Source organism: Lutra lutra, chromosome 8 (assembly GCF_902655055.1).
Source record: "Lutra lutra chromosome 8, mLutLut1.2, whole genome shotgun sequence".
Taxonomy (NCBI): domain Eukaryota; kingdom Metazoa; phylum Chordata; class Mammalia; order Carnivora; family Mustelidae; genus Lutra; species Lutra lutra.
The window spans coordinates 60,321,191-60,336,831 of record NC_062285.1 but is presented as its reverse complement, the minus strand read 5'-3'; the positions used below and the strand labels follow the sequence as shown (position 1 = coordinate 60,336,831).

Genomic DNA, 15,641 nt, shown 5'->3' with positions numbered 1-15,641 from the left:
ATGGTCCATTTGTCCTGACGGAGAATCTCCAAATTGGCATTAAATAGGAAAACAAGAGGAGACTGGACAGAAAAAAATGTCAGAGGGCACATGAAGCCTCAGCATTGGCCAGAGCCCCTTCTGGGCCAGGCTGGCTGCTTCGGGAAACTCTAGAGCACCCTCCCCTCCAGGGTTTGGCCAGAGGAGAGGCCTGGGGCCCAGCATGAGCAAGGGGAAGCTGAGCGCTGCTCCAGGAGGCCTGCGTGGGGCCAGCCTCCATGGCTCTGCCTACAGCATGGCTGGGAGAAGGCACCGTCTGGCCCAAGGGGGGCACGTGACCACAGCAGAGGCCAACCCAGCCCAGTCCCGGGCCCAGCCTTGACACCAGGCCTGCACTTGGAACTATGTGACGTTGTCAACTTTTTATGCCAAATCCTGTGCCCGGCCTGCCAGACAGACTACTGTGGGGCCGGGAGGCAGCAAGGCGGAGCAAGGAGGAGGAAGGACAGACATGCAGCTTATCTTTGCCCCTCATGGGGTGCAACCACGGTGGCAGCAGGCCTGGCCAAAGAACCACAAGCCAGGTCCCCATAATCTGCAGAAATCGCAGTGTTTCTTGGCAGCCCCAGCACTCTCTGATCCGTTCATGCAAAGTGACTCCTGGATAAGGCACCTGGGCAGGCTGACAAATGGGGGTCCAGGCTGCCTATTATTTCCCTGATCTGCTTTTGAGGGACATTTCTGCCAAACACATGCATTACATGGAAAGCAGCCAAGGGAGTAAAGCTGGTTTACTTGGGCCAGCCTGGCAAGGGCCTGTGAGGCAGGGCCTCGGAGCTTGGGTGGCTGGTGTATGAGCTCAACAGAAAGCACGGTGTTTCTTGAACATGGCTTTCATCACATTCCTCACCTGACCAAGCACCCAGAAGGGCTCTCTACTGCTGAGGGAGCAGAGCTAAACTCCCACAGCTCCTTTCTCCTCAGGCTGAAAATCTCCTGCAGATGCCCTTCCCCTTCCACATCAACAAGAAGCCACCAGAGTCTGAGGCTGCCAAGCACTGCCTGAAGCGATTTAACCTTTCTGGGCCTCAGTTTCTTCTTCTCTCAAACGGGGAGACTAGGGGCGCCTGGGTGGCTCAGTCAGTTAAGCGTCTGCCTTCAGCTCAGGTCATGGTCTCAGGGTCCTGGGATCCAGGCCCTGCCTGCAGTGGGGTTGGGAGTCCCCGCTCAGCAGGGAGGCTGCCCCTCCCTCTCTCACTCCGTGCCTCCCCCTCCCCAAGCCCCTGCTCGCTCTCTCAAATAAGGATATAAAAATCTAAAAAATAAATAAATAAAATGGGGAGAATGGTAGAATCTACCACACAGGATTTGAGGGAAGATTAGCTGAGACGGAGCACATGAGGTATTGATCCCAGGAAGCGCCTGAGCCACCAGGGCCAAAGTGTCGCAGCCCCATGAGTTGACATGGGATGGTCAACACTTTTCTAGAGCATCATCTCTCAACAACCGGAAAGAACAAAAAGTAGCTCAGCACCGTAGCCAGTTGAAGTCTATCCATAACTTCAAACTGGACGGACAGGGAGCATGTCGGGGTTGAGAAGGGGACGACCCGAATAATCCCGACTGCTCAGGGGGAGTCCTGCCCCCACCAACCAACCCTTCCACAGCCCAGCCCTGTCCTTTGTCCTTCAGCTGTGCAGACTGAGGCCTGGGAACTCGTGCCAGGCACACTCAGAATCCATCCCGGCGGGATGGCCACACTCTCTACACCTCATGGGGCTGTTGGGAGGGTCAAGGACAGCCCTAGAGGAAAGTGCCCTGTAAACTCCAAAGTGGGGACCACGTGGTGGCTTTGGCCTTGTCATTACTCACTGCAGCACCAGCGGGGCCAGTCCGTCCTCGCTCACCAGGCAGGCCTCGGGGACCCTGGAACACACCAGAACAGTATAAGCATGAGCTGGCTCACGGACACTCCACCTGCTCTCCGCAGACACCACAGAGGGCAGCAAGGGCTGTGGTGGGGAGGGAGGTGCAGTGGCCCCTGATGATGCCTTCCCAGCTTGCCTAGGACCCCCCACATCTCATCCAAGGCATTTCTGCCCAGACAGAACCATCGACACTCCTGCTGGCACCACTGGGAGCCTTGTCACTGACACATCTTGTTTCAAGCCACAGATGAACTCCCCAAAATGTGGAGAAGAAAAGCAACTTTTTAAAACTGAAGCCCATCTTAGCACATGGCTATGGCAAGGAAATGTTGGTGAACCTTGAACAAATCGTCTCTTCGATAAATGTCCCTTTTTTGATCTGATCACAGTGAGATCAGATCTACGAAGCTGAGTATCTTCTTTGCACAAAGGGAACAGTTTACACAGAAGAACCATCAGCTGGCTTTTAGAAGCTGGTGGGAGGGGGTCTGGAGGCCGTCCCGAGGGGCGATGGTCATACTCACCATTGGGCCTGGAGAGCCATTCTCTCCCGGTGAACCACTCTCTCCCTGGGAAAAAGATGCATAGGGTCAGTGAGGGGGTCCCCACTGGCAGCCCCCAGAAAACTCCCGAGGAGAAAGCCAAAAGCTCTGGTCAACTCAGCACCAAGACCCCCAAACCTCAGTTTTGCGATGGACAATTCCCTGAGCGCTCCCGGCCTGCCCTTCTTCCAGCAGGATGCGGGCCTGGCTGTCCCCAGGCAAAGCTGTTCTATGCTAACCCACTGGCTCAATAACATCTCCCTGACTGGAGAGAAAGGAGGCTCATGGTCTCCCTCTGTCCCCACCCCCATGTGCTCCTCCGTCCTTACCTTCACACCTGGAGCCCCAGCTTCTCCCTTAGCACCATCTAGACCTGGGTAGCCCTAGAGGACAAGAGAAAACATTCCATCACATTTCTGGGAAAACCTTTAAAGAAGATTCATGCCCCCCGAATACTTTTCTCTCCCCTGGGCAATACCTCCCTTCCAGCACCCTCGTCCACAGTACTTACTCTGTGACCCTTGACACCAGGAAGGCCTGGGGTTCCCGGGAAGCCGCGAGCACCCTGCGGTCCAAAGAGGAGATGTTCAAGGCAGAGCAGAGGGCAAAGTCCAAGCTGCCCTGCACTGCTCCAGAACCTTCGAAGCCAGCTCCCTCAGGCCAGCAGGGCAGCCAGAAGCCCAGCACTCAGGCAGGCCTTGCAGTAGGTCGCAGAGCCCCCATACCACACCTCACCCCAGCTTAGGCAAAATGGGTTTAAACCAGACCTGCCCGGCATCCCCCCACCCTGTGGCCCTGTGTGGGGATCCTACGCGTCTGCACAGAGGGGTGATATAAGTAGGGGCTGTTGGAATTCCGTGTTAGAAGGGAGCTAGCTGAACTGGACGCGCTGGGTGGGAGGCCACTGCCTTAGCTACAGAGGAGGGAGACTCGGAACAAGGTTTGCAGCTGGGAAAGGGGGACACTTTACCTGAGGGCCAGGGGGACCTCTTTCGCCAGATTTTCCAGGCTTTCCAGCTTCGCCCTAAAGGGAGAGAGATGTACTTCAGCTTCCCCACAAGACAAGTAAGCATGGTTGGCGCACTCCGGATCTCATCTCTCCCCCCCACCCGGCTTCCATGCCTTCTGCCCACCTGCTTACTCATCTCCCCCACCTCCCCGGGAGTCCAGGCTTCAAACGCCTTTCTGGGTCATGATGTATTCTTTTGGAGAGCTGCTCACTGTGTGGGCAAGCATCTGCATCTGGACCAGCCTGCAGCTTCCCCAGGGGACTTTCCTCTCTCCCCTCCTAAGCCCTGCAGACCCGGCTAGCGCTGCCTTACCCGGCTAGAGCTGCCTTAGCTCGAGAGACTTTTACCATCTAATGGGATTCATAAGAATAGCTCGAGAGCCAACTCTTGTCTCTTCACTTCGTCTGCATCCTTTGCAGACATCCTGACTCGGGCTGTGCTTTTCCTAGCTCATTTACAATTAAGATAATGTTGGGCTGTTGAGTGTCTTCCTTCTGTTTTCCCTTCATGACATCTTTTCCCTCTCCTTTCTCCCATTTCTCAATTTCCCTTCCTGGAGCTAATGATGTTTTCATTATTTCCCTTCCCAATGGGTCCAAAGCAGTCCCCAGGCACTCGTAAGCTAAGCTGCAAGGGGGAATGTAGACAGTAGACAGGGTCTGAGGCCCTGATGGACCAGCCCTGCCCCTAAGGACACTTCCACCCTGGGCCAGGCTGAGGGCGCTTACACACCCCTGCCCCCATAGACACCCCCTTCTCCATGCCCTTCCAAAGGAGGCAGCCACTCATCAGACCACTTGGGGGTACTCACATCATCACCAGGTTTTCCAGGGGGGCCAGGAGGACCACGGGGACCCATGGGACCCTGCAAACGAAGTGAGAGAGTTTATGAGATAGTTGGAGGGGGAACGATGCCTAATTAGTAGACAAAATTTGGGAACTGCAGCCTTTGGAATCTAAGTTCTCCCATAAGGAAGAAAGATGGAGGCAGGGATTTGGGAAGCCTACTCAGTGCTGAGAGAAAGCAAGAGGGCAGAGCTGATCATACTGGAAGGCAGCAGGCAGCACAGACCCAGAAAGGGGACTATTGTGACAGAGTTCCTGGCGGTCCTTGCTACCTGGGCTTCTCTGGGTGAGATCCCTGTGGAGCTAAGAAGTGGCATTTCGGGGTCCTCCCCTGGGAAAACTCAGGGAAGTCTTGGGGTCTGCATGGTACATTGCTGGAGGCCCCCCCCAGGGGGAGGGCAGGGTCTGGGCGGGTACTCACGGAGACTCCGGGTTCCCCAGGTTCACCAGGGTTGCCTTGAAATCCTTGAGGTCCCTAAAAAGTAACACAAGGACACCAAGTTAAGCCCACAAACTGACACATGAGAGCTTGAAAAAGTGTCTGCACTACCACAGAGCAGAAAGACCTAGTACTTACAGGAGCACCAGCAGGGCCTGGAGGTCCCCGAGGTCCCATGGGGCCCTGCAGTGAGAGGAGGAAGAGGGTTACTGGAAGTGATGCGCCAGCGGCCACCAGTGTGCCCCCACCCACAGCCAGCAGCCCAGACAAAGGACAAAAAGTTACTCTGTGGGCAGGGGGCCTGCAGTGGCTGCTCCCTCTCATTTCCCACTCCCTGCGCAACAATCTATTTATTTATAGGCACCATTTGGATAGAGAAGCTGGCCTTGCTTTCTCCTGGCCTGCAGCCATGTTTACTAAAGTCTGAGTTTCATTTAGCTCGTGCCAAGTCGGAGCTGCAGGGCTGAGATTTCCTGCTGGAAGTCTGTGGGTGCTGGAGGACAGTGGCTGCTGTCTGCATTCTTCAGTTCTCATTCCAAGAGCAACAGCGACTGGCCTTCCAGCCTCAACCTCCATGCATCTCTCCATCCTCATTCTTCTTGGTCACTCCAGCGCGTCATTGGAACTGGCACCCATCACCATTAAAAACCAAATGCTTTGGGCTGACCCCAAGGGAGGTTACATAAGTGAGGGAGAAGAGCTGCTCTAAGCAATCATCTGTAACGTAAAGTTGTCAGATTCTCTGGCTCTGCTAAGGGCCACCTCCTGCCATTTTGGCTGCAGAAACCCCTTGTCTTTTCTTACCATCGGCCCCTGCATCACTCCCATCTGGGCGCCACCAGCCTTCTCGTCGAATCCTCCAGCCATCTGGGCAGCGAAGTTCTGCAAATAAACTCAATGACATTAGAAGCCCGAGAGGCCCCGGGTTGTTCCTTCTTGGCTAGGTAAACTATAAACCAGGATAGGGAGAAAAACAAAACAAAACAAAAAAACCCCTCTATTTTATTTTATTTATTTATTTTAAAGATTTTATTTATTTATTTGACAGACAGAGATCACAAGTAGGCAGAGAGGCAGGCAGAGAGAGAGGAGGAAGCAGACTCCCTGCTGAGCAGAGAGCCCGATGCGGGGCTCGATCCCAGGACCCTGGGATCATGACCTGAGCCAAAGGCAGACGCTTTAACCCACTGAGCTACCCAGGCGCCCCAAGCCAAAACTATTTTAGATAAACTCTAATTATTGCAGACTAACTACATTGGACAGAATTGCCAATGATGCCTGAAAAATCATTCTAGAAATGCGTTAGGAGATGCCAGTGGCATAATCCTTTCCCTGGGAGATACAGAGCTATTTGGAAGCGTCTCAGTTACCTGCATTTCATTGTATGGAATTATTTTTTAAATTCTAATACAGTAAATATATTGTCTGACCTACATTGAGAAATACAATTAAAATATTCCTCTTAAAGTTTGGGTTTTTTAAAAATTCCCAGGCATTTAATGCCCAGCAAAAGATTAAAATCAACAGCCTTAAAATATTTCAGGCAAGGGAAGGCATAGGCATCTGCAAGCCACCAAAGTTTAAAAATTGAAAACCTAGCAAGCATCAAAACAGCAAATGTGCCAAAACTGGACAATAATATAATCCGTCGATGTTTAATTCCAAAAATGTCTTTTGCCGCACACCTTCACTCAGTGGGGCTCTTTCATGAGAACGAATTGGTGGCTTGGAATGTACCCGGCAAGGACCAGGAGTAAATGTCTTCCAAGGACAGTGGCCACTCTTCTTCCAAGGAACTACCAGCGCCCAGTCATCCTCTCCCTCCACCCCCACTCCTGCGCCCAGGAATCAGCCACACAGGACAGATGCCTGGGAACCTGGTAACTGAAGACTTGCCCTGCAGAAACCCCGGCGAGTGCAGAAAGTCCTTCCTTAGCACCACAGTGTCAGGCCCAATATGTGATTCCACTAAATTATAGGCCCAGGGAGAAGCCCAAGGACAGGCTATGTACACACTGCTCGCAGCCCTGGGAGCCAGCCAGCCAAGTGTGAGTAGCAATTTGGAAGTCCCATTTCCGGAGGGACAGCCTGCAGAGAGGGGACGTAAGGATACTTACTCCACCAAGGCCGGGGGGACCCGGGGGGCCAGGGGGACCTGGGGGCCCAGGATTTCCAGGGGTCCCAGGCTCTCCATCTCTGCCACGAGGTCCAGGGGCACCCTTGGCAAAAAGAGAAAAGGGCACCCAGGTGAAGCAGGGCTTATGCAAGGACCGCCTGGCCACAGGCTGCCCCTGAGTAGGTGGTCATGCACACAGGGGGAGGGGTGGGAGAGGCTCAGAGGACCTGGGGAGTCCATGGGGGGGGTCGGGGAACATCTCTCAACTCACTTTTTCACCTTTGTCGCCACGATCACCTCTGGGTCCTTGTTCACCTGCAGGTCCCTAAAGGGGAAGAAAATGTTGAGATGACGGCAAGACGGGGGACCTGCAGATCAGTTACTTGAGGAAGGGATGGAGGAAGGGATTTCTCCCATTCTTACCTGAGGCCCAGGAGGTCCTTTGGGTCCTACAATCTGTGAGAGAGAGAGAGAGACCCACGGGATGGCATATTAGAGGGAGCCCAAGGAGGTGACCCAGTTAGAGTAGGAGATGTAACCGGGATGAGAGGAATCTGTACTTACATCCTTGATGTCTCCAGGCTCTCCTTTCTGTCCCTGAAACAGGACACAGTCTAAGGAGGGAGCCATGCAAGCCCACCAGTCCCCAAGTACAAAACCCTGGGCCAAGCATTGAGATGCCTCCTAAGACAGCTTTCTGCTGCTACCTACAAACACCCCAGGCTGGGTGCTCACAACACCACTTAGCAAAGCAAGAGGAGAAGGAGAAGATAAAGCCCTTACCTTTGGTCCTGGTTGCCCTGCAGATGGAAAAAGAGAAGAATGAAAAATTGTGAGATGGTGAAGTACGAGTTCTTATCACTCAAACACTCCTTAATGGATTAAACAAAGACAAGGACATAACCCCAGAAGGAGGCAGCTTCCTGTCCCTCCACTGGGATGTTAGGGTCATTGGGGTCCTGGGGTGGCTGAGGTCCCTTGAGGAAGGGAGCTGACCCAGACTTTGTTACTGAAAAAGCAGTCAGCATGCAAAAGAATGGAGCAGGGCATAGGAAGAGAAAATGAGACACTCAAGGTCTAATTAGCACCAAGAAAGGAAGCACCAGAAGCTCGAAGAAGGTCCAAGTGTCTTCTCTCCCCACAGGGTAGGAAGCCCTTCCCGCAGCCCGAGCCCTCCCAGAAGTGGAGTTAGGTGGTCAGAAGGGTCTTACGTTCAAGCTGGGTCTCCTCGAAGCAAGCACATGAACACAGCAGGGCATGGGAGTTAGAGAGGACATTGCAGTGAGGGCCTTCCCAAATCAGAGACCCCTTCCCCCTCTGTGGCAGCAAAGTAGTGAGGCAATCAACACTTCCCTCACGTGGGCCTCAGAAATGATCCGGAAATCTGGACCATAAAAGCAGGTCACCAGTGTTGGCGAAGTGTTAAGGAAGGGCAACTCCTTGCTTCCCTTTCCACTTTCTTCTCCGTTTGAGTTGGAGGGGGACAGCGAGGGCCACCCAAGGGGCCTAGGCATGTGCCCCCCCCCTCCACAGGGAGATGGGGCCTGTGTCCAAGTGCTGTAGAGGGGTCACGGACACACATGCACCACCCCCAGCACCGGTTTGGGCTGGGAGTAAATAAACCCACCAGAGTGCAGGCCCAGCCCCACCCCCCAGGAGCCAGCTCCGCCTTCTCTTATTAACCTGCTTCTTAATTGGCAGTTAACTCCAAGAGAGGTACCACCGAGGTTCCATATTTCAAAGAGGGAGCCTGCCCTCTGTCTCCCCACTAGCCGGCAGAGGTCTCTCCCCACTGAAGACCAGCTATTTAGCAGTCTTCTACAGAGAAGACGAGCTGTGGGTCATAGAGGAATTTATCTGCGGTCTGGCCCACAGAGCACGTGATCGCCATCGTGGCTGTAGTGATTTGCAGAGATGATTCTAGAGTGGATATTTCTGTGGAATCCCATCCGCCCTTCCCTATGCTGGAAGTGTATTTTGGGGTAGGTTTTGGGTGAGGAAGGACCCCTCTAAGTGTCTCAGGCTCATTCCGTTTCAACCTGCAAGCAAGAAGTGGCCTTTCCTTTCAGCCTCGGCTGCCGGGGTCCCATGGATAACCAGTCCCTGCGCTTCGCAGAGAGGACCGGCATCCATGGGAAGGCATTTGCTGCACCTGCAAGTAATTTATTTATGTGGAACAGGAAATAAATAAATTACGACCACCGGCAGTGGTGAGGTCAGTTGAGCAGATGGGGCAGCACTCTCCGAAGGGGGTCTCAGGGCTGAGGCAGTCTTTCATGTCTTCACAGATTATGTCGTCGCAGAGGACAGTCCCAGTGTCACAGACACAGATCCGGCAGGGCTCGGGCTTCCACACATCCTTATCATTATACCTCTGCCCGTCCTGCACACAGCTGCCAGCCTTCTCTGCACCAAGGGCCGGGCAGGGGAAGCAGAGAGAGCCAAGGGAAGGAGGGGGTGGGGAGCCAGAAGAGAAAAAGAGAAAGAGGTTGCAGTCAACTTGACATCACTCAAATGCTGAAGAATGCGGGCTCCTGAACATAGATCACTTGAAAATGATTTTTCTTAAGCCATCCTGCAATCGTCCACGTATTCAAGGTCACTTTATTGTGCACCTGGCATTATGCTCTCTATTTGCCACTGAAACCCGGGGCACCCAGCAGTGAAGGGAAGGGGGAGGTGGGGCTATTGTAGCATATTTGCTTCTGGCATCTAGCCTGGGGCAGAGGTGAAGGGGCAGGGGCAAGCTGGAGTGGGAGCAGGGGGTGAGACCCTGAATGGGAACTCAGGGACTGCAAAGACAGGGGAGAGGAAAAAACAGACACCCCACTCCCCCAGCACAGCGACAGTGACAGAGGCCTTTTTTCTGCCTTCCTCTAGGAATTATGGGATTTGTTAAATACAACTGATAGCTAAAATGCAGGAGGCATGTAGAAAATTCTACCTACAAAAATTAGAATCTAGGAACAGCCAGACTCCAAAAGTGGATATATGGGGCCGGGGTAGTGGTGGTGAAAGGAGGAGCTGTTAGAATTAGGATAATGTCCCATAATTTAAATCCTATTAGAATCAGGACCAGTTGGTGGTGGCAGGGGTTGGATAGGCCGATTCAGACAACACACTGGGGATCCCAGCAGGCTAACAGAATGGGAGGCAGGAAGGGCCAAGAGACACTTCCCTCCCCCGGCCCCTCCTCACCCCCCTCCGCAGCTGACCTCCAGCCCTTCCCCTCCGTGTAAGAGACCCTAACCTCATCAGAAGCCAACACATCAATGTGGGGGGTGGGGAGGGCTCAGGGGGCTTTGAACGCCTGGCCTGGGCTAAGATTAGCCCAGTCCAGGCCTGGTCTCATCCAAGAATGCAGACCAAGAACGGCACGGACCAGTCCTCTCTCTACCAGCGCCCGGCCATCTGGAATTCACCCTGCAAACGAAGCCTGTGCTGACAAGAGCTCTCCCGAGAGCGCCAAGGGCTGAAGAGCCCGCACCACGTGCTAGGGAGCGCCCAGCGCTGTTTTTCTCATCAAAATCCCCAAAGCAATGGCAGCTGCAGGGGATGAATAATAGGAGAGAGCCACAAACCAGGTGGGCGGAGAAAGAAATGGGCCTGCCTGCTGCTCTTGAAGGAGACTCTGAAAATCTAAAGATAAACCTTTTTTTTTTTTTCTTTGCCACCTGTAGGAGCCCGCTCAGCTTTAAGGCAAAATAATCCCGGCGAGGGTACGGGGATCCCAGGGGGTACATGGGGTCCCAGTGCGGTGACACGCCCACCGCTAAAATAGCTGGAACAGCAAAAAGCGGATGGTGGGGCAGGGGAAGGGGATAAGAGGTCTCCCGTCCGGTATAAGGAAAAGCCCGCCCTCACTCAAGAGGGCTCGGGGTGAAAAAAGAAAATGCTGGGAGGAGGGGTGCACCGGCACGCGGCTCGGATTTCCCGCGGAAGGGCGGCGCCGGGATGCGGGGGCGGGGCCGAGCGGCGCGGGCGGTGCGAGCCGCGGGGTGACTCTCGCGGCTGCAGCGCTGGACGCGGCTCGCCCACAGACACTGGGAGGGTGAAAAGTAGGATTAAATGACTGCCCCAGAAAGGAGCCAGCTCCGTAACCGGATCCCCTAGGTGTGGACGGAGGAGCCCAGTACCACCATAATTGCTGTCCAAACGGCTCCCGATAGCGTCCCGGCGCGCCCGATCCGTTTCCCCTCGTTACCGCAGCGCCGCATAAAGCGCTCCTTTGTAGCAGGCCAATTAAAAAGTTACCTCTTTCGGGGAACTGTTTTTGCTTCGCCGCCGCTTTGCGCAGGGCTGAAGCCCGGGAGGTGGCGGCGGGCGGGCGGGCACAGGGGGGCATTGTGGAGGGGGGGGTCGGGGAGTCCGGGGGAATCCACCGGACCTCGCCTCTCATGAATGGGGCTTTTCTCGAGCGCACACAGAGCCCGATTCACAGGTCTCCGCAAGGAACCAGTTTAAATAAATACGGGCAGCATTTCAGCCCATCTGGAAGCCATCGCTGCCAATCTCCCAACGCAAACAAGCCTCACAAAGGAGAATTGAGGTCTCTCCCCTCAGTCGAGGGGCACTTTCGGAGGCGAAGGCTGTGAAATGCAGATGTGGGTCAAATACGCCGCCTCGAATGAGTTTCTCAAACTCGTGGGCAGATGGGGAGGAGGGGTGTGCCCCAGCTTAAGGGTTCTGACATCCCTGACGTCCACGCAGATCGTGCCTTTCTCCACGTCACGTCTCTGGGTCCACCGCCCACGGGGGAGGGGGTGACCCGGCTGGGACGCTCCAGGGAGCAGAGTCAACTGCCCCGATGCACTCCCCCCCGCCGGGGGAGAAGGGGTTGCGACTAGAAGATCTGGGCCCAGGAAACTGTGCAATTCACTTACTCCCGGCAAAGCTGCGGCTGGAGAGCGCTCCGCCACTGACCTGAATGCCTCTAATACCAGATGGAGAATTCTCAAATTCTCCCATATTATTTTGGAGTGACTTAGCTAATTTCACTGTGCACTAAGCAGAGGTGGGAGTCCGTGCGAACTGAAGACAAAAATATAGTCAGTCCGAGCTGGGATCACTTAGAGACACACCGTATTCCAACAAGTGCCCGGGAGCGCGCGGCCAGTTCAGCGCAACACCGGACGACACTGCCAGAATCTCCTGCCCGAGCTCCCTGCGGCTGCGCCGCAGGCCCCACTCCTGCCCCCGCCTCACAGCCGAGCTAACGAACGGAAAGTCCTCCTGGGCCCAGAGCCTTCCAGACCGTCTCTGGAGACAACCTGGTGGCAGGAAAGACCAAATAGAGCCTGGTCGGCAGAGGGATTTTGATTCCCACCCACCTCCTCCTCCGCCCCTCAAAAAAGTTTCCTCTGCGATTGATTTACAGTCTGTAACATACAAAGAGAGGGCTGGAATCCCAGCCATCGGAAACGTGCCCAAACACGTGGAGAAAAAGAAAAAAAAAGTCCTCTCTACCTAATACTCTTTCCAGGCTTCGTTTGTCCTGAATATAATCCCAGACAGTGGACTTTACCAAAGGAGATGGAAAGGTGCGATCCGAACCGCCTCTGAACTAGATTGTGAAACCGCCATCTCTAACTATATTCGGTTGAAATTGTTATAGCAGTCGACCAACAGTACCCCCTCCCCTGCTACACACACGGAGACACAGACCCACAGCTCGCAGCTTGGCTCCATGAGCTCCAGGAACTTAGAAGAGTAACTCATTGTAGAACCTCCGGGGTTTGGAGGGGAGGACGGCGGGGAGGGGGCGCTATTTTCTGGGGGCGTTTCAAAAGCACAATCTGGTTGGAATGTTATCGCCTTTCAGATGGCCTCTCCTACGGGAAGTTTCTGCACCCGTTAGAGGCAGGGAGAAAGCCGAGATGAGAATGAGGGCTACACCTTGCTCCTGCGCCAGCCAGGAGGGGGAGGAAACTGCAAGAGGCGCTGAAGTCTCAGAGCGGCTCTCCGAAGCCTCTTTGTGGCCTCGGATTTCAGCCCACCAGTTTCAGAGCATCTCCTTTGTCTAACTCCCCTTTGAACCCCTCCAGCCACCAACCGCTGGAGAAGACTGCGAGGTCAACACTTTGGTGCTTTCTCACTCCTTCGCTAGTGCCCGTTTCAACTTCTAAGATTGATGGGCCAAGACCTGTTTTTTGCTGAACTCCGAGTGCTTCGGGGAGGTGAGTTGTGCGCGTGTGCCCCTGCCTAATTACCAAAGCCGGTGGAAGAGAGCGCGCTTAAATCTGCGCTCAAACATCTCGACCCGACACTTTGCACGTTTCAAATTCCTGCGCAACGGAGAGACCTGCAATTGCCTCCAACTGCGACCCGCACCAGAGGACGCTCAGACAGAGCCCGAACTTGCAGAACTCCGCTAGGTGAGCTCCTGCGCGTCTTGCACCCAAGTCTCGGCACGCGGTGACCCCGGGAGCCACTCTGACCCGGACCCGCCGGCTCCAGAGCGGGAGAGGGCGCGGGAGGAAGGGTGCGAAGGGACGACACAGAAGGGTGGCAGGCAGGGACATTGGGCGACTTACGGACATCCTGGCCCTGACATCGAAGGACAGCGGCGACGAGCAGCGTCAGCAGCACCAGCGTCTGGGGAGCCCCGAAGCGGATCATGGCTCACCGCGGGGCCTGGCGGAGCCGGCCCAAGCGGAGCGCAGCGAGGCGGCAGGAGCACGGCGTGGGTCCGGGTCTCTACCGCGCCCTCATGCAGGAGGCCTTTGGAGCAGGAAGAGGAGGCAGGAGACCCGGCAACCCAGCAGCGCTCTGCGTCTTCTCCCCTCCGCGGAGCCCGTTATATGCGCCCGGCCCCTCTCGAGGCTGGCGAACTCGCCCAAACCGCGGGCCGCCCCCGGCCCCCCGCGGGGTTGTAACCTGAGACCCCGCCCCCGGAGCCGGCCTGGGCCCAGCCAGAGCCCGCACCTGCCTGGGCTGGACCCCCCTCTCCCCTTGCCCTGCTTCCCGCCCCCCACCCCTAGTGTGCTGAGTGGCCTGATCGGGCGGGGCGCAGAGACGGCTGCTGTCCTCCCCCCAACCCAGGACTGCGGCGCTGCCCCCTCCGACCACAGGCGGGAAGGGGGGCCTCCGGCCCCTCCCCTCGGAGTTCTGCCCGGATTGGAGGGGCGGGGGGTGTTTGCAGAGGCGCAGGCCGCGAGCCCTAGACCGTGGACGGAAAAGACTTGGGAGGGAGCCGGCAAAATGGTAGAAAGGAGTAGCGGGGAGGGTTAAGGGGGCTCCGCTTTGGGACCTTGGGCGGAAGGCAGGAAGGAGGGCACAGGGGGAGTTCGCGATGGTATCTGGAACCCTAAACCTCCGAGACCGTCAGGAAGGGCCAGGTCTGGGGAATTGCCTCTACCTATCTTCTGGCCACTTCCCGGAGTACCTGGCCCGGGGCTCCCACCTGAAGATTCAGAGCCACATCCCCAACCCCTCCTCCATCCAGCTTTGCGAAGAAAGAGCCTCCTCTGGAGCCTTGGCAGACGTTGGCCGGAGCCAATCGCCAGGAAAGGGGCCGGTGTGTTATAGCACAGAGGAAGAGCTGTGTGAAGGTGTGGGGACGGGGGCAGGCCCCGGGGAGGGGGCTCAAGCAGCCACAGAGGACGGAGGGAGCCGAGACTAAACCTGCCTGCTGCCCAGGTGGGGGACGGTCTAGGTCCAGGCTCAGACGTGGTGTCTGCTCTTCCTGGCCCCGGGTCGGGAGTCCCCGGGGGGAGTGGGCACTGCCGCCAGGTTGAGCAGTCCTGGCCAGGGATGATTGGTCACTGCCGAAGTCCTGTCCAGGGAGCTGGGAGGCTGGTCCAGCTGGACCGAGTTCTGTGAGCCAGGGGAGAAGCCAGAATTTCCTAGTTGGTCCCCTGGCCCTCTGCTGCTTCCCACCTCACCTCACCTTCCTGATGAGGGCCCTGAGGCACCTTAGCCTGCCACAGCCTGCTCCCCAGGGCTCAGCCATGCTCTTCTCTAAAGGCTCCTGGTGTCTCCATTGATACTGAAGAGGAAAGGACCCAGAATAGACCTTCTTCCTATTGAGGAGATGGTCTTCTCTTCCTGAGGACTGTCAGGTCTCTCAAAGAATTTTAAGAAAAACACAAACTTTCATGAAACTTTCTTTGGGGTCTGACTTGACCAGATCTGCCCTCCCGAGCAGTGGAGTTTCTGCCCCCACTTTCCTCTGGAAAGTTGAGGGCATAGGAAGAAGCTACTTCTACCCCCTGGGCTTCAGGCTGCCCTACAGGGAGTTTGGGGCTTCCCCTCCCTCTCTCCAATCCCTCATGCTTTGAAGCTTCTCAGAGTAGAGCCTGGAATTCCAAGTGTGCAGAACTTCTGTGCACGTGTGCTGGCCAGAAAGAGAAAGACGTCTCATTGTTTAAAGAGATGCCTCCATGTTTTGGGCAGCCTGGATGGAAGAGGGGGAAGGATTGAACCATGGCTTCCGACTGCTCTGCTGGCCATGGGCCTGCCTTCGCTCTTTTCCCAAGCTCCTGTTCAAGGCGGGGCATGAAGCTTTGAGTCTTTCCTCAGCCTCAGCCTCTGCCAGGAGAAAGCAGGGCTCAGGCCTGCAGTGTCCCAGGCCCTCCTTGAGGCCATGGGTCCTGTCTTCCACCTGGAAGGGAGGATGACTGACCAAACCCCACACATTTCTCAAGACCCCCCAGGGCAAGCCCCGCCCCTCCCCCTGCCCTGAAGACTTCTCCAGTATCTCCAGAACACAACTTTCTCCCTGCCTTCCTGAATCCCTTTGGCACCTGTAACCTGTGTCCACTTAATAGTCTATGCTACTTA

General features: G+C 55.7%; 1 protein-coding gene across 1 annotated transcript in view; it reads right to left on the bottom strand.

Moving 5' to 3' along the window:
- The window catches only part of COL2A1 (collagen type II alpha 1 chain), a 31,072-nt gene extending 17,382 nt beyond the window's left edge, over positions 1–13,690 (bottom strand). The window contains 16 exon segments of the mRNA XM_047742986.1: positions 667–701; positions 1,848–1,905; positions 2,432–2,476; positions 2,779–2,832; positions 2,961–3,014; positions 3,420–3,473; positions 4,271–4,324; positions 4,727–4,780; positions 4,883–4,927; positions 5,549–5,626; positions 6,862–6,963; positions 7,132–7,185; positions 7,284–7,316; positions 7,425–7,457; positions 7,644–7,660; positions 13,394–13,690. Of these exon segments, the coding sequence (XP_047598942.1) occupies positions 667–701; positions 1,848–1,905; positions 2,432–2,476; positions 2,779–2,832; positions 2,961–3,014; positions 3,420–3,473; positions 4,271–4,324; positions 4,727–4,780; positions 4,883–4,927; positions 5,549–5,626; positions 6,862–6,963; positions 7,132–7,185; positions 7,284–7,316; positions 7,425–7,457; positions 7,644–7,660; positions 13,394–13,478 (855 nt within the window). The 5' untranslated portion in view covers positions 13,479–13,690.
- Between the last annotated feature and the right edge of the window lie 1,951 nt (positions 13,691–15,641).